General features: G+C 42.3%; 1 protein-coding gene across 6 annotated transcripts in view; it reads right to left on the reverse strand.

Annotated features, from left to right (window-relative positions):
* Positions 1-3,543: 3,543 nt before the first annotated feature.
* The window catches only part of GAPVD1 (GTPase activating protein and VPS9 domains 1), a 143,618-nt gene continuing 122,292 nt past the window's right edge, over positions 3,544-24,869 (reverse strand). For all 6 annotated transcript variants that reach the window (XM_077479007.1, XM_077479004.1, XM_077479006.1 and 3 more), the window contains exons 19-26: positions 24,582-24,708; positions 17,888-17,997; positions 14,526-14,685; positions 13,201-13,388; positions 10,627-10,840; positions 7,938-8,010; positions 7,649-7,846; positions 3,544-3,958 (exon numbers count right to left, since the gene is read on the reverse strand). In XM_077479007.1, the coding sequence (XP_077335133.1) occupies positions 3,818-3,958; positions 7,649-7,846; positions 7,938-8,010; positions 10,627-10,840; positions 13,201-13,388; positions 14,526-14,685; positions 17,888-17,997; positions 24,582-24,708 (1,211 nt within the window). In that variant the 3' untranslated portion in view covers positions 3,544-3,817. The remainder of the gene's footprint in view (positions 3,959-7,648; positions 7,847-7,937; positions 8,011-10,626; positions 10,841-13,200; positions 13,389-14,525; positions 14,686-17,887; positions 17,998-24,581; positions 24,709-24,869) is intronic.

A 24,869-nucleotide genomic window follows, 5' to 3' on the forward strand; every position in this document is an offset into this window, starting at 1 on the left:
GCGACAACTGCAAAGTCTGGGCAACGACATCACTCATAAGCCTATTATGGGGCAGCTGTTGGTCCCCCTAAACGCTGGTGCTGGAAACCGATCACGTGACCAAACCAGAGCAGCTTCAGAATAGGCCAATATAGGTATCCTTTCTTTTACAGGGTAGACAGAATAGTCTTAGAATGGGGGTGGGAGCAGGTTTAGGCTTAGTTTGGGTATGATTGGAATTCCACTTTAAGCTGGCCATACACTAACAAAATTTCATCTGAAATTTTTCAACTTAAGAACATTCATTTTACAAACTGTTAGTGAGGTCAAATTGACATGGGTTTCAAGAAAATTAGAAGGATGTAAATTTTTTCTGGAATTAATGAATTTCCAACAGTGTACCAGGTTTTCGTTTGGGAATTTGCTCCAAAACCAAATGTTAAAAGGAAATGAAACTTTAAAGTACATTCAAACGACATTCGTCAAGTCATGTACCGAGAAGGTTTATATGAACATTCACTAAGGCATGAACAGCTTTAGCTGGGTGGAAAATTATCAGCTGAACAGGAACTGTACCCCGTTATACATGCAGTCTCTGTTCGAATATACAGGCAGCCACAGGAGCTGCAGCCGCCTGAATACAATGGATGGGGGAATTGATTTCTCTTGTTCAGCCACCAGGGCAGAGAGAAAAAGAGCCAGCCTTGGGCTGGTTTGCAGTGTGATCCTGCTGAGCGCAGCACAGTGAAGAGACACTGAGCTCAGTGGATTCCTGTTTTGTTTTTTCTTAAAATTTATTGAGATGTCACAAAGACATCTCAAAGTTCAATTGCAGGCCGAGCACTGTGAGGCAGCTGATTGCCTCTCACCACACTGGGCCAATAAAAAGCACTGCATGCAGTACTTTATCAGTGTACTGTGCCTGCACACCCCCGCAACACAATGGTGTGAATCTGGCATATAGGGGACAAGGCATGTTGTCTTATCCATGCAGTGGGACTATGCTAGACTTGCCTCCAAAAGCAGTCCCACTGCATCTGGTGGGAACCAGCCCTCGGAGAAAGAAACTGATAATCTGGTTGGCTGTTGTATATTGTGCAGCATATCTGAGAAACTTTGATAAAGAGGTCACAAAAGTATGTTGACTTTTGGAAAGATTGAACTTCAAGATGACAAATTTACAAGATGAACCCCAAAACTCCATTTAGCCCAGTAAGTAAATAAAACTCAATGACCACCCCCACTCTAAATTGATGATTTAATCCTAAAGTGCAAGTGTGAAGAAGAATTGAAGACATGGCAACCATTCAGAAATTAGATTTCATTTACCTGATTATACTAAACTATTGGTTATAACAGATCAATGCTTTGTTATTTAAATAAAGCCCATGAAGTAATGTAGATCTGTGTGCCATCTAATGACAAAAAAAAAAAAAAAAATAGAACTTTTTCCTTATCTTTCATCCCCCCCCCCCCTCCTCCCAACAAAAATAATAATTTAAAGGTGCGTTTTGAATGGGTGATTTTCTGAACTGTAAGCAAACTTGACTGGACAAAAAAAAAAAAAAGCAGCAGAAGTCTCTTGTGAGGATCAAAGCAGGCTGCATATAGTGGCAAAACATAGCACTACAATGTGCCCATACTTCCACAGCACAGACGAGTTTACTGAGCTGGCAGCCTGGTTTTGGACATGACCCCCAAGTACTGTACAACTATTAGCACAGGACATGTTCTAGTGCAGTGGTTTTCAACTTACAAGATGTAGGGGGCATTAAATGTGGCCCCTGACTGCTCCAAAGGGCCACACACAATATTCAATATGTGACAGAAGTCTGTCAAATGTCAGATGTAATACAACAGATGATGATCTAAGATGAGCTCCTCAGAAATGAATGCTTCCATTACTGACTGCTGGGTCTGCAAAAGGCCACACAGGAAGTACAAAAGGGCTGCATATGGGCCATAGGTTGGGCACCTGGGGTCTAGTTCCTGCTTTGATACACACATCCTTACTTTTTTCGTGTTGTCTAGCCACAGGATTAATTTAACCCCTAAACAACCACCTGATTTTCATGTTAAAAAATAAAAAAACACAACACAAAAGCCTGATACATAGCGCGATGTGGCAAAAGGGGTGGGCTTTAACGTGCATACACTGCACACATGCATCACTGGGAGGCTGGTCTTTATGTGCCGAGAGCATGCTCATTGCTTGTCCCTGGGCGGTCAAAGCTTAGTCTGGATTACAGATCAGTAGCCTGCGGAGCGGGCTTCTGATCATACTGTGACAGTAGTCACATGTTCACCAATCCTTCCCACCCTCTGGGCATTCGGAATGGTTTATAGGAATGCCAAGGCAGATGAAAAAGGGTTAAATACTCTCAAAAATATAATATGCAGTATAATAAATTTAGAAGCCCTCAGATATGGTGGCTGCGTGATCTTGCTAGTAACAAACTTTCTATCCTAGTGTGACAATACTTCCCCACTGCACTGTCTGTGGAGAAGCAGCCTTGTCACCCTAAGGGCCCATTCACACTAGAACGTGGTTGGGGGAAAACCTGCGTCCTGGGAGCGTTTCCTGCACTACATTCAATATGCACTGCAGATGCAAACTGCAGCAGGTGTCAATAATAAGTTGACACCCCAAGCGCAGTACATTTGACCACAACATATTATATGGTACAAAAGTTCCATGCAATCCGGTTGCAGCACATGTACTACTTTTGGCGCAGTGAAATTTCAACCAATTTAAAATAGTTGGGCTAACATTGCACAGCACGCGTTTCTGTACGAATCCCAAAGTAAATTGGCAAGATAGGAAGCTATAGAACACTTCTTCCTATCCCCATCTCTTTTATATATGGAGGTGGTGTTTGAAGTTCACAGGAGACAGCTGGAAAAGATAACATTATGCTCAGGAAGTTACAGGGACATAGGATTTCAAGTTTTTCTAAAGTCTAAAAGGAAAAAAAAAAAAAAAAAAAAAAAAAAAAAGAAAAAAAGAAACAAAAGAAAAGAAAACCAATACAGCCACCAGATAGGACTGGTAAGCTGCAATCAATTACATTTTTGCTCTCGAGTTTAGGTATACTTTAAGCTGTGCTCTTGCGTAGATGAGAGAAACAAATAATAAATGTAAATAATACATCACCTCTCAGGAAGTAGAAACATACGTTTACATAGAAATTTAAGACTATGGAGGAAATTGATTAGAACGAGTGGGAAGAAGAGTGAAAGGCTTCCAAGCATCCTCTTTTCAAAATACATTTTTAAGTGGGTGGTATCCACAATTGAGCAGCGAGGCACTTCAACTCCTCTAGGCAGGAAAGTGGAATTTTCTACTCTTATAAGTTATTGCCACTAAGCCCCAGAGCTAATTCTAATATGCTATAGTTAAAATCCTGTAACGATATGCATTTGCTTTCCTCTAAAAATATTTGAGCATGTGGTCCCTTTTTGTATTGCTAAACCAAAAAAAAAAAAAAAAAAAGTAAAAAAAAAAAAAATTTTTTTTTCTGTTTAGTAGAGTTCATTAAAATGATGCAGCATTAGAAAGGGAAAAGGAGTTAAATAAAAAAAAAAAAAAAAAAAAAGAAGAAGAAAATAAGCACATATTTGATTTTCTTTTCCCTCCCAAAAAGGGAACATATCTGGACACCTTTAAATCTTCCCAACCACCAGAGGTTCTGCAAGCTGGGACTTAACGATGCACTGCATGCCTCCCCTTCACCAGAAAGACCAGGCCAACTCAACCATCTGTACAAGTATGATACAAGGAGCAGGGCTCCGCCGCCCTCTGCTGGCAGCCAGCAGTCACTGTTTTTTCATCTGCCTTTTACTTGCGGTCGTCAATGGTTTTAATAAACTCCACAGCAGCCGTGAACTGCATCCACCAGTAGGATTCCTCTCCAGTTAATCGGTTTGAATAGAAATTATTGATGTATTGCACAGTAGATAACAAGCAGGGCGGGTTAGCCTGAAAAAAAAAGAAAACAGGATAATATAGTCCATGTTTTAGCAACAAGGTATTAAAAGGGAAAAGCAACTTAAAAATTTAAAAATGGAAAACATGATTTTTACGACAGAAGAGATTCTATTGGTCTCGTCATAAATGCTTCCCCTGCAGCATGGCTTCATGTTGGGACGATGTAACGCTTCTGTACATGCGCGGGACATCGTGGCCCCACCAAGCTGAAGAGCCAGAACCCGGAACGACCATTGGGATAAAATGGAAGCAACCGTGTCCAATAAAAGCACTGATGGGGGATCTCATCCATGGTAAATCTGCCGTACATACCAGAAAATTATGGCTAAAAGCTCCTGGGGCCCATTTTTATCATTAAGAGGTTTAATTTCCCTTTAGATTAGGAAGACTACTCTGCATTTTGTCTTAGATAAAACCAGTTTATTTTTGGGCTGAAACGATTAATCGATATTATCGATAATTAAAATCGTTGTTAACGATTTCCATTATCGATTAGTTGGTTCGCACCATGCGATCCACAGAGCGGGCCGCGGCCTAGCTCCGGAGCTGGCGGCCATCTTGGTACACCCAGCGGCAAACTGCGCGCTGACGTCACCCCCAGCGCGTTGTTCAGCCTGTGTCAGCCCAAGCAAAGGAATTCTGGAGGAGTCACGCTGGATGCCTTACCTGCCCTCATTCAAAACTTATTTTATGCAGGTACCACTACATTTATTACCCAATCTAACCTAATAAATACCATTAGATAGTTATTATCTAATCCTATCTAAGCCTTTCCACTTGCTCGGCAGTGTCACATTGTTGATTTAAATAAAAAAGGTACAACACTATCTCTCCCCCCCAATAAAATGCAGCTTATTACAGGCATAAAAACATAGCATATCACTGACGATTTGCGCCAATAGGCATCCCGGGACTCATCACGGCAGTCTGTTTGGAGGAACTTTGATCGGTGGTGAGCTTGGTGCAAATCATCAGTGATATGCTGACTATGTTTTTATGCTTGTAATAAGCTGCATTTTATTGGGGGGGGGTATAGTGTTATACCTTTTATTTAAATAAACAATGTGGCTGTGGGGGGCGGGGATAGTGTTATTTTTTTTGCTGATCTGAAAATTGATCCGATCCATGACACTGATCCGATGAACGATCCGATCTGTGAGTATTTTTGATCCGTTGAACCCCTAGTCCACACCTTCCCCCCTGCCCGTCCGTTAGAACCCTGTGTATCCTCCCGTGTCCTACGCATGCACCATGTCCATGAGCACACAGCTACGCCTGCTTGCATTCTCCACCCAGCGGACGTCCCGCCAGCAATGCGCCTGCACTGCTTTCGGCTCCTCCTCCCTCCTCTACCCAGCAGCCTTCCGATAGACCCGCCGCAAAGCGCAGGCGCGGCAAGCCCTCGCTGGGCCGCTTTCCAGCGCTGCCGTGATTGGAGGTTGTGCTCCATCTCCCGGCTTCGGGGTGCCCTTCGCTCCATTCGGAGGAGTCGGCCAAGTCACTTGTGGCGGGTCCGGACTGAGATTCCACACCACCCCGACACACCGAGGAGGAGCCGCTGTCACCATGAAGGGGTGAGAAAACCAGACACCGGAGGGGGGAGGGGAGCACTGAGAGGAGGTGGGGCAGTGACACCATGTGAGAGGGGAGGAACGTGTGTGTGTGTGTGTGTATGTATATGTGTGTGTGTGTATATATGTGTATGTATATATATATATATGTGTGTGTGTGTGTATACATACACACAGTCTAGTCTATTAATAGCCAGCATTCAGTGTAGACATATACATACAGTGCATTCAGTGGTGTACAGTATATAATACACTTCAGGAGGTCTCTCTCTCTCTCTCTCTCCAGTATAACCTTTATATACAGTGGAGTCTGCGGTGTACAGTATATAATACACTTCAGATAGTATATACACACACACATACACATTTACTGGCGTATAACATGCATGTTTTTCCCCTTAAAATCAGGGGATAATCGTGGGTGCTGGTTATACACCGATCCCTGCTGATTGTGAGGAGAGGAGCAAGCGCTAGTGACATACAGAAAGCCAAGTGTACTCAGCTAGACTCGGCTCCTCTTGCAGTTCCGCCCCTGACCGCGAGCAGAGCCGAGTCTAGCCGTGTACACTCGGCTTTCTGTATGTCAGCACCACTCACTCCTCTTGCAATCAGTGGAGATGGGCGGGACTGTGAGAGGAGCCGAGTCTAGCCGAGTAAAGTCCATTCGGAGGAGTCGGCCGAGTCACGTGTGGCGGGTCCGGACTGGGACTCCACCCCACACCACCCCGAGGAGGAGCCGCTGTCACCATGAAGGGGTGAGAAAACCAGACACCAGAGGGGGGCACTGAGAGGAGGTGGGGCAGTGACACCATGTGAGAGGGGAGGAACACGTGAGTGTGAAAATTATATTATAATATATATATATATATATATATATATATATATATATATATATATATATATATATATATATATATATAATTATTTTATTTTTTTTTCTCCCCTTTTTCAGTTTTTTTTTTTAAATCCGATTAATCAAAAAAATAAATTAATCGATTATGAAAATAATCGTTAGTTGCAGCCCTAGTTTATTTTACGTCTCATCAAAAATCTTTGCCAAGAAATCGGTCTAGGGACATCATAACCAAACAAGTATCCCTCTTTTGAATTGTATCCATCTTGAAAATTCCATTTCAAACTTTTTTTTTTTTACCACTTCAGCTCCAAAAGGTTTACCCCCCTTTATGACCAGGCCATTTTTGTGATACGGCACTGTGTTACTTTAACTGACAATCGTCTGGCCATGCGAGGCTGTACCCAAATAAAATGTGTCTTTGTCCCCACACAAATAGAGCTCTATTGGTGGTATTTGATATACACACACAAAACATTTACAATAAAAAGAAAAACACAAAATGTCTTCATTAATTTAGGCCAATATATTCTGCTACATGTTTGGTTAAAAATAAAATCCCAAAAAGTATATATTGTATATATGTTTATATGCATATAGTGTATAGTGTATAGATATATATATATATATATATATATATATATACACACACACACACACACACACACACACACGTTTGCACAAAAGTTATAGCGACTACAAACTATGGTATATTTTTATTATTTGTATTCATTTTATACTAGTAATGGTAGCAATCAGCGATTTATAGTGGGACTGCGGCGGACAAATCGGACTCACTTTTTGGGGACCAGTGATACGAATAGTGATCAGTGCTAAATATATACACTGTCGCTGAACTAATGACACTGGCAGGGAAGGGGCTAACAGGGGCAATCAAAGGGTTAACTGTGTTCTCTGGGAGTGATTACCAACTGTGGGGGATGTGCTTTGACTGGGGCAATGTAAAGATCCATGTTGCTGCTTAGCAGGAACAAAGGATCAGCACATTCCTCCTCTCACAGAATGGTGGTTTGCCTTGTTTCTGCCTGTCTCCTGAACGCTCGTCAGGTTCCGGCGGACATTGTGCTCGCCGCTCCCGCTGTGTACAATCAGTAGATCGCTGGCAGCGCACGAGCGCCCCAGACGTGATCTGGTGCAAAGCGGCCACCCTGCCGCATTAACTCTACGGTGGCCGATTAAACATATTACCTTTCTACGATTTGCAACAGCATTAAAAAAAGGTTTTCAGTTGCTTACCTTTATGAGAACAAACACCAGGACGGGGACAAAATCGTCAGCTCCTGGGACAGAGTATTCATTGGCAAGGCTGAGAAGATTCATAATTGTAGAACACATGCGTAGGATGCACTGCACCTTGTCCCTAGGGGTCTTATAAGCACTAATAGTTCGTATCTCAGCTTGAGCAGAAGGCCAGGGAGCTTCCCTCAGGTAAACCTGAAACATACAGGATGTAAAGCATTCTTTTATAAAAATGTATTTGGCACTAAATAATTAACCTCCTAGAAGTCAACTTTGCTATACTGACCTCAGGGATCTGAAGAGCTCTATGATTGGCAGACACTACCTTAGACAGTCTTTGGATGTGTTCATGTAAAACCCTGTTGAAGGAGAGAGAATGTTAGGTATTTGAGACCAAGTAGGTACGCTCAAAAGACAGGCCTAGCTACAGGACATTCCAAACTCACTAATCTGAGGGCAGTGTGTGTTCAGAGATTCGCACCAGCAGCTTTGTCCTTCTAGTCATTGCATTCCAATGGGCACGGATAGGCTTGCTTGCATGAGATGCGCAACACCTGTGCATTTAGCATAGATCAATGAATCGCAAATCCTGTGTTTCCAGCACCACATTCATGCGATATGCTGCAGATGTCCATTTTAAATTAATGACACCCCAAAACCGATCAAAAAATGCAGCGCATGGGTGTGAACATTTAGATTTTTTTTTCCTGTGGTGCGATTTGAGCACATATAAAAATAAATGGGCTCAAATCATACCGAAAAGAATCCCATGTGATTTGAACAGGAATGTGGTGCGATTCCCATCCAAATCACATGTGGGTCCATGCAGCACTCCTGTGTGAACCCAGGCTGAACGCGGCCTTAAAGCAGAGCCAAACCCTCCTATCCCTTACAGCCAAGAAGTGGACAACCATCTGAAAATCTAAAAAATCCCATAAATTAGAGGAGCAGGTGGACTTCCCTTTATTGGAGGACAGCAACATATTCTGGACTTTTGGAAGTTGAGCAGCTCCATCCTCTCTTTGCTATATATTGAATGTAACCATTTTGGGTAGCAGTTAAAATTGGTTGGGATTAGTTATGCTTTAAACGTACATTTTAACATTGAGGCTGGGTTCACATGTATGCGAATTGGATGCATTTAGAATCGCATCCAATTTGTATTGATATGTGAAATGGCAACTCTTGCTACGAAGCCAGCTCACATATCTGCGGGTTCTGGTAAATTTTTAATAAGTCCTGTGTGTTTTTCAGTCAGGTTCAGGTGTGATTTCAAGTAGAAATCTGCACCTGAACCAGTGAACAAAACCACATTGGACTCCTTATAAAAAAAACAAAAAACTAGCTGAAAGCGTGGCCGGACACATGTGAACCGAGCCTAAACATGTTGGCCAATGACCATTTTTTGTACGTGACTGCACAATTTCTTAAGATGTTGAAAAGAGTGAGAAAGTGCAATCTTGCATGAGAAGCAGTTATTTTAAAAAAGTATGGGAATTGAAATAAGCAATCATCCTTACCTAGAAATTAACTGAGCTGCAGCTGTCCTGTTGCCTTGAACTGAGCGAACACTGATGATCACTCATCTTTTGGTCTTCAACCTGCAGAAAGCCAGTGACTGCTCTGTCCTATTAGCACTTACTGGGACGCTAGGCTGTGGAGGGGGCAGGAGCGGCAGGCTCAGGCTCTCAGCAGCTTGCTTGTGAGCTGTGCCTGGTACCAATCCAGACTTTCGGGTGTATCCCGACTATATTGTTGTGATCTTTTCATAGCCTGGACCGTCTCAGACATCAGCTGACAGCAGTCGTGCTGAACTGCACTCTTGTGATCCATACGAGGAGCATCACCAAAAAAAAAAAAAAAAAAAAAAAAAAAAAAAACTTTGGCTACACTTCCCATGCTCATGCACACAGGATATTTTACAGGTGCTGTTAGGGGCGTCTGCTTTTAAACGCCCCATGCTAGCCTATGTAAAACTGTTAGAGGTGTTTGGAGGCATAAGCTTTTAGACTCTGGTATGGATTGGGGGGGGGGGGCACCAAGTCGTTTGTTCCCATTTTGGAGTGGAGTTCCCCTTCAAGATCATCAGCGCACATACAAGTCGCCGTGCAAGTCGGATCAAGACCCGACTCCTGGTGCAATTTATATTCAAATCAATGGGCTCTCACAGGGAACCACCGATTTTAAATAGAGGCAGAGAAACTCTGCTAAAAGTGGCTAAATGGGCATTAACACCAATACAAAACGCTATTAAGTTTTTTACAACTGCTTTATCCTGGCGTTGGTAGTGGCTTTGCAGCTAATTTTTTCTAACATCCTGTGTGCATGAGCGCTAACAGTTTTCACCCTTAGAGGAGTGCAGTTAAGAATTTTAGATGCCATGCGTTTCCACTGGCCTCTTTGGATGGGTGAACAGAGGCCAAAGTTTGTCTACAAGGACAGAAAGCAGGATCTCCTGTGGCAATATTTGGATTGCATGTGCAGACGTCTGAAAACATCCCTCAAGCAACCGGGAGTGCCACATATTGTGTATCTAATCAACCACAGGATAAATCTGATTATATTCTGTTTGAACCCAGACATCCAGTGTTCAATGACATATGCACTTAAGATGGTGGGCCCACCAGCAACTTTGGCTCCCTTGCCTTTACTCCCCACCCCTCTCGTTTCTTTTTTTTTTTTTTTTTAATTCTTTTCATTTTGAGCCCCCCTCCCTGTTTCTGTTCTGCTGGTGCGAACCAAGCACCAGAGCTGTCCCATGGAGTGGTAAGCTGCTACATGCTCCTTACATCTAACGTTTTTGGATGTTTATCCTTGCCCTCAGTGGCCAAGCAGAAGAGTGTTGGAAGGCCTGGCTGCTGTTAAAGTAAACCTCTTGTTTTGGCCCTTATAGGCAAAGTGCAGATTCGCCTTCAAGCCTTGTTGCCCTCAGTTAACTGCCCTCATGGCCATCACTTTTTCCCAAACCAACTCACTGATCACGAAGAACATCTGCATCCTGATTGGGACTGAAGGCCAGCTTAAAGATGCGATTCATCACACTCCTCTCTATCGCAATCTGGGCATCCTGAAGCTGTTCCTCGCTGGCATTTTGCCAGATGACATCCTGGGCCATGGTACCATACAGGGACTGCAGGAACTCTTCAACCTGTGCAGTTTTGTCATCAGCAGCTGTCAATTTCTGAAATTCTGAGGAAGAAAAACATAACCAGTCTAGCAGCCAAATTTATAGTAATTCCATATCCCACAGTTGTTCTACAACCTGGCAGGAAAACAGCACAGGGAATTTTTACATATTTAGGGCAACCATTATAAAACTGAACTCCAGCACAAAAGAGCATACGGAAAGCATAACCCTACATCAATTAATGCAGTCATGTTCCAGAATGGTCACAAAGAAGCAAAATGCTAGCCTGACTGGTCACTTTTGCTTTTACAGTTAGGTCTTGGGCTGGTTCATGGATTCTAGCACAAGAATGCATTTCATAGCATCTGCCAAGCAGTGGCCTGCTGCTAAAGCACATCTTCCCATCTACAACCCCGACTACTGACGGGCAGCTCTCTCTTACATTGCAGTATGTGGATACAATAAGTAGGATAGTAGGGTTGTCCTAATACCACTTTAAGACAAGTACTGATACATATATATATATATATATATATATATATATATATATATATATATATATATATACACACACATACATACACATATACATATACATATACATATATATATATATATACATACATATATACATATATACATATATACATATATACATATATACATATACACACACATACATACATACACATATATATACACATATATATATATACACACACACACACACATACTTTGGTGAGAGGACAGACCCCCTTTGAGACACCAAAAGGGACTGAGGATAGAGATTCCCCAGTCCCTTTCTCAGCAGCCTCAGCTACACTGAGCATCAATGGAGAGGAGACAGCGGCTTCCCTCCATTCATAAACTGAAGCATTGTAAACATGGTTTATGATGCTCTGCCATAAATGGACAGTCAAAAACGGAGGAGGGCTGGGGGGACCGGAGGAGGTCACGAGCACAGAGAAGGACACAGAGGGGAGCTGGAGGGGGATACAGGGAACACTCAGGGATGATAGGTGCAGCGGCGGGGGACGCTAAACATCACACCAATGAGGTTAATAGTTTCTCTTAGGGAACACCAAGCCTTTTTCTATTCCTAGTAAGGTACGGGTACTATAGATTAAAAGATTGCAGAAAAAAAAAAATCCTTGGGATGAAGGTCCAGCCATTACTTCATACATCCCCTAGCCAAAGTGTCATGGCAATGTTTCCACTCGGACTCGGGTTAAGATCAAATTGCAACTTTATTCCTTTCATGCTGCAGGGGAGCCAGCCAGGACAAAGATGACTTAAAGTGGTTAAGCCACTCAATAACATCCCTTTTGCTATATAAATCAATGTCCCCAGTGCATGTGTGCAGGATCATCAGCCAGGTATTTTAGGTAATAAAAAAAGCCTCATTGCACTGTGCTGTATTTGGCTCTATTACCTAAAATACCTGGCTGATCCTGCCTGGTGCTGGAAAATTCAATCTTGGATAATGACTGTTACACACACACACAAAAAAAAAAAAAAAAAAAAAAAAAAAAAAAGATCCTGTTCATTTAAAGCACTGTATAACTTTTTTTTTCGGGTAATACTTTCGGTTAACCCAGATTATCCAAGATAGAATTTTCCAGCCATTTCTGGCTGACTCTTGCAAAAACTTGTAAAGTAGATCTAAAGCCCAAAAGGTTTTTGTGCTGCAGTATCCCCCCCCCCCCTCTTTTTGCACAGAGCAGGCAAGTATGCAATGCTTATTTTTTTTATAAAATTACCAATTTTAAAATGGTTGTAAACCCTTTACAACCACTTCATACTACAGGCAAGTCTATAATTTGGCTTACCTGTAGTTACACTAGTTATCTCCTAAACCTGCATGGTTTCGGAGATATCCCTGTATTTTCATGTGCTGACATCGGCACATGCGCACTTGAGCAAACTGAAGCAATGGCACGTACATGTCATTTGTTCAGTTGTACTGTGCTGTTACCGGTGGCTCCCACACGCATGTGCGGGAGTGACGTCATCGCGGCTCCGGGCCAAATCACAGCGCCGGAGCCGTGATACCCAGAAGTAACCCCCGGAGCGGTGAACGAGGACCGCTGTGGTGGCTTTGATCTCAGGTAAGTAATTCATAATGAGCTAGTATGCTATACATCAAATGCTATGATGAGGGAGCAGCTGTCTATCAATAGCGGCTTCCTGTGATGACACATGGAGAAGGAGGAGGAGCAGAGAGCGTCAGCGGGGGATCCCAGGAGAGAAGAATTGGGTATGCTCTGTGTAAAACCACTGAACAGGTAAGAACAGGTAAGAACAGGTAAGAACAACATGTTTGTCATTTTAAAAATTGGAAGGTTTAATATCACTAATGTTCTCCTGCCATGCCCTACAATGAAGGGTCAACAAAAAACCTGATTATTGTGGTCATCTCTACCTTGAATGAATTCCTGAATCTTCCTCTCTTTGCTTTCCAGTAACAGTCGAACACAAACAGTTGTGAAGTATCGAGTGGAAACTTCTTTGTCGCGTAAAACTCTTTGCAGAAGTCGCTCAAGATGAGCCTGTGTGCTCTGTAATCCTTGGCGGCATCTTGTTAAATATGCAATATAAGAGGCTCTTTTCCTGTAACAAAAAGCAAAGAAAGAAACTAAGCACAATCTTCTCATGTGCGTGGGTGGGTCTAGTCTAGATATATATACAATGTCATGTTCAGCTGCATTCTATCTCAAAAGGCCTCTCAAAAATGATTACAATAAAAAAAAAATAAAAGTAAAAATTGTATTAATATACATATATACAGACATACAAGCTTTAAACACGTTTATTATATGTTCAAATGTTCTTCACTTCAATAAAACAATTTTCTGAACGGCCACATCCACCTTAAAATTGTCTGTAAACCTCAGACATGAAATATGAGCAAATGATATCATCCTATAGTGTGCACGTGTCTTTATTAATGGTCTCAATTCTGTCTGCTGCTTTGTTCCTCTGATATCAGCATGAATCACTTCTGACAAGTATTCCTGCCACCAAGAGAAAAAAAGGGGACGGGGAGAGACCTCCAGCACACTGCCTACGATTGATGGTCTCAGCTCTGTTCCTGTGTGAAGGGGAGTGTGCAATTTCCCTCCAATCAGCGCTCAGAGTTCTCCTCACTGAGCTCTGCAGAGTGCAAAATCAGCTCTCCGCCCCATTTTCCAACCGCTCAGGCAAGATTTATAAATCCTGTACTTTTAAACAGATGTAGAGAAGGCTGCAGATAAACAGGTAAAATGTATGCAGGAGGATTTGCTTCATCTCTTTGTATCACCTAAGGATAGTCACTTCACAACCACTTTACATCCATATCTAGGGCGTAGCATGTAACATGATGCCAATCAGACCATCTCCACCCCCAAAACATCAGTCATAGTGGGAGGCTGAGTGGCATTTTGTCAGTGTCCATTTTTCCTGTAAGCAACAGTATAATCCAATTTTCTCTGAATATCTGATGCTTATTCCCTAGACAATTAAAACCAGCATTATATAAATGGAAAAAATAAATAAAAATAATAATTTACTAAAGCTCTAATTTCCAGTAAACCTGGACAGCTAAAACTCTTTTGTTGCTGTGGGGAAGGGTCCTGGAATTCATTTTTACCAGTCAATCCGATTGGATTGTCTGCCTTAAATTTCTGGCCTATAAGTATCTTAGGTGGAATGCAACAGACATGCAGGACAAAAATCTTTTACAGACTCAATACTAGTCTTCCATACCTATAATCTTCTGCAATGGATGTGAGGATCTTGCTGCATGTCCGGTTGTCAAAGCGGCTTACGCAGCGCATGGTCTCCTGAATCTGAGCCATAAGGTTCTTGTCCTGTAGGTTTATGGCCTCAGCCAGCTGGATTTTCAGGAAGCAAACAATCTCATTATCTGTGTCAAAGACAGGATCATAAAGAGTTTTTTTTTTATTGCATATGTAACACTAACCAACAACAAAAAAAAAAAAAAAATAATCAGCACAACTGTAGGCTTAAGAGTAAATTTAAATTAAAAGGCAATGCAAACTCAACAGTAAAACTCTAACTTCTGTATAAGGTGTTGGGTTTCCCAAAATGTAATATCACACACAATGTTCCTGTGAAGCAGGACTGCAAAAAAAAAAAAAAAATGTAGTTCTGTCTGTTCTACTACACCAAGGTCCCTGTATTTTGCCTTTTCATTTTTTAAATCAGTTTGTTTAATGATTTGCCTGGAGTTCAACTTTAAATCTGCAGCTTTCATTAAGAAGAGAAGTCTGGTGATCAGACCATAAAACATTGTGCAGACACTTCCTTTTACAAGGTGACAATGCTCTGCCCAATTGTACCCCTGCGTGGTCACCCTGTCAGACTTTGCCATCGGAGACAAACAGATGGGTAGTGACACAACCAGAATAATGTCTATCTAAATAAAACAAACGTCCATCAAGATAGTCCATTGACCTTCCAGCTCTGTGTGAAGGGAAGCAGTCCACTATGTCAGGGCCACCCTTGTAGGGGGAAGTAGAACCAATCTCCAAACACGCAGAAAAAAAAACAGGCACCTCTGAGCGTAGACTGTACGTATTTAATATAGATACAAGCACAAAAAAAACTCACATCAAGGTAAGGGTGAACAGGCACATGTTAGTTCAGTGTTGAACGCTACATCGGTCCAGGGTGTACACTGATCCCACAGCTCATGTAACCTCTTGTGGGGGCTGTCCTGGCCAGCAGGATGCCACTATGATGGAGTGGAGCCAAAACAGAGGGTTGGAATGCAGCTGGAGCTTGATAGTTAGGAGCTGGGACACAGCGTTGGCGTCACTGGCGTGCTCGCAACACGCTTTGGAGCATGCACACTGGAGAGATGTACACAGTGTGCGCTCCTTTGTCAAACTACTCAGTGTACGACCCAGGCCAATGTAGCGTTCAACACTGAACATGTGCCTGTTCACCATTACCTTAATGCACGTTTTTATTGTGCTTACATCTATATTAAATGCTTAGGGGGTCTACGCTCAGAGGTGCCTGTTTTTTTTTTTTTTTTTTTTTTTCACCCACACATCAGAGACAAGAGGGCTGTGCTGATGCACACTGCTGTGGTTTGCTGCCAAAGTTCAACTGTTCTCACCATCAAGAAATCTGCATGACATAAGACAGTCCCTAGAAAATATACATGTGTGCAGGAAGTGGCTGGAAAGATGTAGTAGGAGAGTAGCAGTGCTATTATGCAACACAGGATAAGAAAAAGGTGAAAGAGTATTGGAAGGAAACCCCCCCCCACAAAAAAAAACACACATACTTGTTTGATACACAGTGCTTTAGCAACTATTCATTATTCAGTTAAGACTTTCAATATAAAAAACTTAAACAGATTGTAAAGTCCCCCTTTTTCCCATAAAAATAACATTCTACTTACCTGCTCTGTTGCAGTAAATTTACACAGAGCAGCCAGGAGCCTCCTCTTATGAAGTCCCTTTTCTGTGATCCTGGCCCCACAGCCAGCAGCTTGCTATAGGGGCACCCGAGTCTAGTCACAGCTTCTGGTGTCCATTCAGACAGGGAACCCTGGCCCACTCCCTCTCCCGATTGGCTAGCTGACTGACAGAAGCGACAGCCAGTGGCGCCGATGGGGTGTCTTATCCAATCAGAGGGGAGAATCTCAGACGGCTGAGATACTCATTGACATCGCTGGACAGAGCGGGATCTGAGCTAAGTGTTAAGGGGGATGCTGCACACTGAAGGCTTTTTCTCTTAATGCATAGAATACGTGAAGATAAAAAAACCTTCTGCCTTCACAAACCCCTTCAAAGCGGTATTCAACTCAAAAACAATTATATTGCTGCTTACCAATTTTTAGATAAGATGGCTGCAGTAGTTTCCTTTTTTTGGGCTCAGAACAAGTTGTTCTGCAGCAGTAGCAGTTGCAGGTTCGAGGCAAACCATTTACTAATGATCAGCATTTATGTAAAGCCTTTACAACAAAAAGAAAATGGTTTGACTCAACTGCTTATAAAATGTTAGATGTACTAGCAGAATTAAATTAAAGCTAAACTCCATCTAACACTCCCATCCCCCAGACTGACAATGCTGCTGTTCAAAGGTGCCCATGTGCTCATTCATCCAGAGTGGAGACACTCTAATACAGGAGGTGTTACAGTCCAGATCACCAGGTGAAAATAGAGGGACAAAAGCCTAAAAGAAAACGAATGCAGCCACCACAGCCTAATGATTGGTAAACTGAAATATATATTTTTGGGTTTAACATTGCTTTAAATCACTGGCAAAAATAACCAGCTCTATAAGTTGGACACGTTTTCTGTTTTGCAACAGTAGAGGAGCAGGTCTATGAAAAAAAATCAAACAAGATTCTAGACAAACCTGAGAAAACGCCCACAGTGCCCAATTAGATTCCTTGTTCCAAGCAACTGCAAACAAGCTACTTTAAAAAGTGGAACTTTAGGGCAAAATTTAAAAAGGAGGAATTTGAATGCAGAAGAGATATGCTTTGTCTCTTCTGCATTCAAGTTAACCATTTGCTTGTCCCTCATTTGTACAGTGAGCCATGCACACACAGCTCACTTTACAAATTTGGAAATGCCAAATCTGACCACACTCCTCCTGTGCACGTCACCCTCCGTCAGACCAATGAATGCGGCCGGTTATTCAGACCTGGAAGTCAGCGGCCTGAAGAGGTGAGTGCCCAGGCAGGGAGCTCTGGGACGTCACATCGCTGGTGCCAAGGTGAGTATAGTTCTGATTTAAGGGGAACACAAGGGTGGAGGAGGGATTCACACACTCTCTGCATCAATCACAATTACAAGACAGAAGCATGGGTGTTCATGAATAGGAGGAAAAAAAAAAAAAAACACGCACAACGTGGATTGTGCCCACATGCCTGGTTGCCATCTTAGGTCTACAATTCGTACAGCTTGTAGCATTTGTCCACATTCAGATGGACTTGTAGTGTAATGCTGAAAGCATTTCACTGCTTATCCAAACAGCCTCTTCCATACTGTGAGGCTGTGAAACAAGCTAATACTAGCTATACCAGAACCTGGATAAATGAGAACCTTCAGACTTACAGCAGTATTGTAAACCTACTGACTTACCTTCTGGGTCAGTATGATCTGGCAGGCCATTACGTGTGGAGTGGGATAGCATTGGAAAAGCAACTGAATCTGCAGAACACAATGCTAATCGCAACTTCTTCTTTGCATCCCTATAACAAGATAATAATTAGTGAATATCTGTACTATATAATCCATGGTAAGGATGGGTCATACATATCACACCAACATCAACCTTCCTACTAAACAGAAAAAACATCAACTCTTCAGCTTTGTAGCCCATAGGACAGTGATGGCGATCACTGCCATAGGAGAAACACTAAGGCAACCATGAGTTGCAGGAAAGAACGTCACTCGAATCCCCCATCAACACAATATTAATGGGGTGGATCCCTCCCACAGCTCCTTATCAAATCAATAACACATAACTAAAAAGCATTTATCTGGTTCTACTTCCCAATTTAGTATTTCTTATTTATATAGCAAGGATATGATACCCAGGGCTTTGCAGGGTATCTTAAATGATTAACAGCAAGCAATCCCTCTCCAGAAAAGGTACAACATCCCCTACCATACATACAGTATGAACTGAAAGACTATGAATGCTTGTAATGTGGTTTAGAAATTGCAAATGTATAAAGTGAACCTGACATGGAACCAATGATTTGCATTTATTAAAGTGGAACTACATTGCATCTGAGCACCACAAACCAAAAACATGATTTCATTTGTTTCTGACATTCAAAGCAAACTCCATCCATCCATGTCTCCATGCTTTATTTTGCTGAGATTTTGAAACCCTCCACACCCTCCCCGTAGCATTTCTGGCTGTGGTCATCTTGACCAAGGGCAAATGATTCATGTAGCATTTACCGTATTTATCAGCGTATAACACGCACTTCCCCACCTGAAAATAGGGGGAAAATTGCAGGTGCATGTTATATGCCGACTGCGTACCTCGGAGGGGAACGTGCTGCTGGAAATCACAGAGCTGCCTTCTCATGTCATGCACACAGTCCCGGCCCGGCCACCAGCATTGGACCAGTGTTCTGTCTATCACAGGAGCTGGTTCAATGCCAATGGCGGAGGCAGGACTGTATGTAACTGCTGAATGAGAGCCAAGTAAACAGATGATGGCTCAGTGATTTCCTGCAAGGAGAGATGGCGAGTTGCATTGATGGGGCAGATGGGCACCGATCAGGTTGCACAAAAGCTGCAGATGTGCACAAATTAGGCTGCATTGAGGCTCACAGACCATTATTGTGCTTCAAAGTGATTAAAAAATAAATAAAAAATAAATAAAAAGTTTCTTCCCTGAAACGTCCCTCTTAAATTAAGGTGTGCGTTATACGCCGGCATGTGTTATACACCAATAAATATGGCGGGATCCATCTTCCCTTAGATCAGGCATGCGATTAGCTGAGAAACCCCCTTCATCCCTCCTGAATGGTAAAACAATTTGCCTAGGCATGGAATCAGGAAGTATCAGAAGAAATGTAAAAATCAAAAAACAAATATGATCTACTTTTCTATTTGCTATTGCTAGCAGCATAAGGTTTAAAAATAATCAATGTAGATTAAAAGAGTGAAGATCCACTTTAAGTGCTGCCAATTCCTGATATGGATAGCATTTTTGTCCAGAATGTCAACAACATTTTTATACTTTATGACTGAATCTAGCCAGCTTCTTGCTTGTCTTGTTGCCATCCTCTAACTTTAGGAAGAAGAACTATCTTCTGCAGTATGTGTTCTTCTCATTATATGTCAAAATATAGTAAAACTTAAATTTTAGTTATCTGGGTCTGATTTGTTGAAGGTTCATTTGATGGTTTTCCATGTAGTCTACTAAATCCTTAGTCATTAACACAAAATGTCAAAGGCCCCAATACTTTTTGCCATTTGCAAAAAAAAAAAAAAAAAAAAAAAAAAAAAAAAAAAAAAAATCGATCCTCCAAAAGAGTAGGCACCAAAGGGACATTAAAAGACGAGCCCCTAAAAACCCAGCACAACATTTTCACTTACACAATCCAAAAACATTTAAATGAAGAATTTCTGTACTGAGAGAAATATGAGGGTTCTTCAAAAAGTTTCCGCACTCTATTAACCACTTCAGCTCTGGAAGGTTTTAGCCCCTTCCTGGCTTGGTAATTTTTTTGCAAAACTGCACTGCGTTGCTTTAACAATTGCGTGGTCGTGCTACACTGTACCCTAATAAAATTGATGTCCTTTCTTTCCCCACAAATAGAGCTTTTTGGTGGTATTTCATCACCTCTGCGTTTTTTTATTTCTTCATCAATTTAGGCCAATTTGTATTCTGCTACATGTTTTTGGTAAACAAAAATCCCAATAAGCGTACATTGATTGGTTTGCACAAAAGTTATATAGTGTCTACGAACTATGGGATAGATTTATGGATTTTTTATTTAATAGTAATTGCAGCAATTAGTGATGTTTAGTGGGACTGACATTGTGGCAGACAAATCTGACACTTCACGAAACTTTTTGGAGAGTAGTGACACCAATACAGTCACTGTATAAATGACACTGGCAGGGAAGGTGTTAACATCAGGGGTGATCAAAGGGTTAAGAGTGCTCCAAGGGAGTGCTTTCTAACTGTGGGGGCAATGCTGTCACTGGTGAAAAAAAAAAAAAAAAAAGGAGATCCATGTTCCTGCCTAGCAGAAACACAAGATCTCCATTTTCCTCCCTCACAGAACGCGCTCTGCCTTGTTTACATTTGGGGGGTCAGCGATGGAAACTGTGGTTTTGTTCATTGGTATTTACCACTGTGACACATCTTTTTGTCTATTTAGATACACTTCATCCGCATGCACCCCTGATGAGTGAGCAATGATCTTGCGAAACGCTCGTCGGGTTTTCTGATGCGTGCATTGGTATATACTGCATTGTATAACCCTTTCCCGCCGAGCGTACGCAGATATGCGTACTCGGCTTCCGGGGGTTATACCGGGATGATGCCCGCACCTGCAGGCATCATCCCGGTACCGTTTTTTGCAGCAGGCGATTGGCTATCCAGGTATAACAACCGATGCGGCTAAAAGCCGCTCGGCTGTTATTCCGGAGGAGCGGGAGGGGACGTCCCCCCCTCCCGCCGCCTCTCGCCGCTGCTACCGGTGCTCCCGCTCGATCGGGAGCACCGATTCCGTGTCCGATGGCTCCGGCTGCTGCGGAGGAACTGGAACGAAGCCGTAATCGGCTTCGTTCCAGTCTCCTCATCGTAAACACGGAAGCGACGTCACTTCCCGTTTACTCGGCTGCCAATGGCGCCGGTTTTAAAAAAATATCCGGTATTCAGAATCGCCGTTTTCGGCGATCTGAATACATTGAAGTGTAAAGGAGGGGTGGGGGGTCTTTTAGACCCCCGATCCCTCCATAAAGAGGACCTGTCACCACCTATTACTGTCACAAGGGATGTTTACATTCCTTGTGACAGCAATAAAAGTGATCAATTTTTTTTATTTTATTTTTTTTAAAACAATTTAGTTATTTTAAAATAAAAAAAAATAAAAAAAATAAATGTTTTTAAAGCGCCCGCCGTCCCCGCGAAGCAAAGAAAACGCATACCTAAGTCGCGCCCGCGTATGTAAACGGTGTTCAAATCACACATGTGAGGTATCGCCGCGATAGTCAGAGCGAGAGCAATAATTCTAGCACTAGACCTCCTCTAACGCTAACCGTAAAAAATTTTTAAAGCGTCGCCTATTGAGATTTTTAGGTACCGTACTTTGTCGTCAATCTACAAGTGCGCGCAATTATAAAGTGTGACATGTTTGGTATCTATTTACTCGGCGTAACATTATCTTTCACATTACGCAAAAAAATTGGGCTAATTTTACTGTTTTTTTTATTTTTATTCATGAAAGTGTCCCTTTTCCCAAAAAGTTGCGTTTAAAACACCACTGCGCAAATACCGTGTGACATAAAATATTGCAACAATCGCCGTTTTATTCTCTAGAGTCTCTGCTAAAAAAATATATATAATGTTTGGGGGTTCCAAGTAATTTTCTAGCAAAAAATATGGATTTTAACTTGTAAACACCAAATTCCAAAAATAGGCTTAGTCATGAAAGGGTTAATGCTTGTATCAACTTGATTTATTCCTTTTACTATGTGCAAATCCATTGGCTGAGCTAGTATGCTTTCCATGCATGTACAATTATTTTAATAAACATTTATACTACTATTACTTTTGTTACTTATTGGCTAACTGTGACCACCTCATTTAAAGTCCCAGGGCGACCCTGTTTTTTTTCACTGTACTGGGGTCCGGTGCGTTTTTAGTGCTTTTAATTGCATTCTGGTGCATTCCAGTACAATCCAGGAAAAATGCAACCCCTTTTTTTCCTGTAACTGGAAAGCCCTAGAACTGACCGCACTAGTGTGAACTATGCCATTGGAAAATACATAACCTACCTTCCATTCATTTTTGATGCAGAAAAAAAACACAGCAGGCACTGTACTGCATGTGGTGTGAACAGGTCCTAAATTCATTATTTTCCTCCAAATTCTACAAACAATATTACATAATGATGTGAAAAAAGTTTGTTTGAAATCTGTGCAAATTTATAAAAAAATAAAAATCACATGAGTATTCAGAGTCGGTTCACACAGGAGTGACTTGTCAGGTGACTTAGCCGCCTGACAAGTCACATCCCATTCTGTGCAATGGAACCGTTCTAATCGGAGCAACTCAAGTCGCTCCGACTTAGAAAAAGGTTCCTGTACAACTTTTGGGGCGACTTGCATTGACTTCTATACAGAAGTAATTTTGCAAGCCGCCGCTAAAGTCGGATCCCGGTCGCCTGAGGCAGTTGCGCTGCAAGTCATGCCGCCTCAGTGTGAACCGGGTCTCAGTCTTTGCCATGACACTGAGCTCAGGTGCATCATGTTTTCACTGATCTTTCTTGAGATGTTTCTACAACTTGATTGGAGTCCACCTGTGGTAAATCCAGTTGATTGGACAGGATTTGGAAAAGCACACAACTGTCTATATATGGTTCCACAGTTAGTGATTGTAAAGTCAACTTTTTTCCTATAAAAATAATAAACATGTTATACTTACCCGCTCTGTTGCAGCGAATTTGCACAGAGCAGTCCAGATCCACCTCTTCTCGGGTCCTCTTCTGTGATCCTGCAACGCCCAGCTCAGCCCCCCCCCCCCCCCGTTTAGTTGCCCCACAGCAAGCAGCTTGCTATGGGGGCACCCGAGCCGATTCCCAGCACCCTGGGTCCATTCAGACACGGAGCCCCACCCTGGTCTGGCCCCCTCTTCCCTGCTTGACTAGCTGACTGATTGACAGAAGCTAATGACACTGCTGTTGAGTCTTAGCCAATCAGGAGGTAGAATCTTGGATGGCTCAGACACTCGTGGACATTGCTGGACAGAGGGAGCTCAGGTAAGTATTAGGGGGTTTGCTGCACACAGAAGGCTTTTGGTAAAAAACCTTCTGCCTTTACAACCACTTTAACAGTGCATGCCAGAGCACAAGCCAAGCCATGAAGTCCAAGGAATTGTCTGTAGACCAGCAAGACAGGATTGTATCAAGGGCCAGATCTGGGGAAGGGTACAGAAACATTTCTGCAGCATTGAAGGTCCCAATGAGCACAGCGACCTACATCATCCATAAATAGAAGACGTTTGGAACCACCAGGATTCTTCCTAGAGCGGGCTGCCTGGCAAAAACGAACAAACAAGGGGAGAAGGGCCTTAGTCAGGGAGGTGAACAAAAACCTGATGACTCTGACAAAGCTCCAGCATTTCTGTGTGGAGAAAGGAGAACCTTCCAAAAGAACCACCATCTCTGCAGCACTCCACTAATCAGGCCTGTATGGCAGAGTTGCCAGACAGAAGCCACTCAGTAAATGGCACACGACAGCCTGCCTGGAGTTTGCCAAAAGGCACCTGAAGGACTCTTAGAACATGAGAAACAAATTCTTTGGTCTGATGAAACTAAGATTGAACTCTCTGGCCTGAATGGCAAGAGTCATGTCTGGAGAATACCAGGCACTGCTCATCACCTGGCCAATACCATTCCTACAGAAAAGCATGGTGGTGGCAGCAACTGGGAGACTAGTCATGATTGAGAGAAAGATGAATGCAGCAATGCACAGAGACATCCTTGATGAAAACCTGTTCCAGAGCACTCCACCAGACTGGGGTGAAGGTTAATCTTCCAAGAGGACAACGATCCTAAGCACACAGCCAAGATAACAAAGAAGTGGCTACGGGACAACTCTGAATGTCCTTGAGTGGCCCAACCAAAGCCCAGACTTGAACCCGATTGAAACATCTATGGAGAGATCTGAAAATGGTTGTGCACCAACGCTCCCCATCCAACCTGATGGCGCTCGAGAGGTCCTGCAAAGAAAAATGTTAGAAACTGCCCAAAATACAGGTCTGTCAATCTTGTAGCATCATACTCAAAAAGACTTGACGCTGTAATTGGTGCCAATGGTGCTTCAACAAAGTATTGAGCAAAGGAATACTTCTGTACATGTGATGTTTAATAAAAAAAAAATTTAATAAAGTTGGAAAGATTTCAAACAAACTTCTTTCACGTTGTTATTATGGGGTACTGTTTGTAGAATTGAGGAAAATATCAATTCAATTCATTTTGGAAGAAGGCTGTAGCATAACAAAAAGTGGAAAAAGTGAAGGCTGTGAATTCTTTGCGGATACACTTTATCTGAAGAGACATTAAGGGCTCGTACATACCTATAAGAGAAGGCAGAATCAGGAGGAGGAGCTGTCTGACTGGCAGAATCTGGGAGGTCATCAGACGTCATGTTCGGTAATGCTTCTTCCCTTGAAGGATCATGAAATCTTTCATAACCCGTTACATCTGCAACAAAGCATACCCTAGTCAAACTGCAGCTAAAATAAATCCAATGTCCATTAATGTCCAAAGAGAACAACTACCTATATGCAATACAGTAGTTTATACAATGTGATGATTTCAGTAATAAATCTGGAAATTAGGTAGTGCAAGAACGATGAACAATT

This window comes from Lithobates pipiens, unplaced genomic scaffold (assembly GCF_037356315.1).
Source record: "Lithobates pipiens isolate NorthernLeopardFrog02 unplaced genomic scaffold, aLitPip1_a1.2 Scaffold_1, whole genome shotgun sequence".
Classification (NCBI taxonomy): domain Eukaryota; kingdom Metazoa; phylum Chordata; class Amphibia; order Anura; family Ranidae; genus Lithobates; species Lithobates pipiens.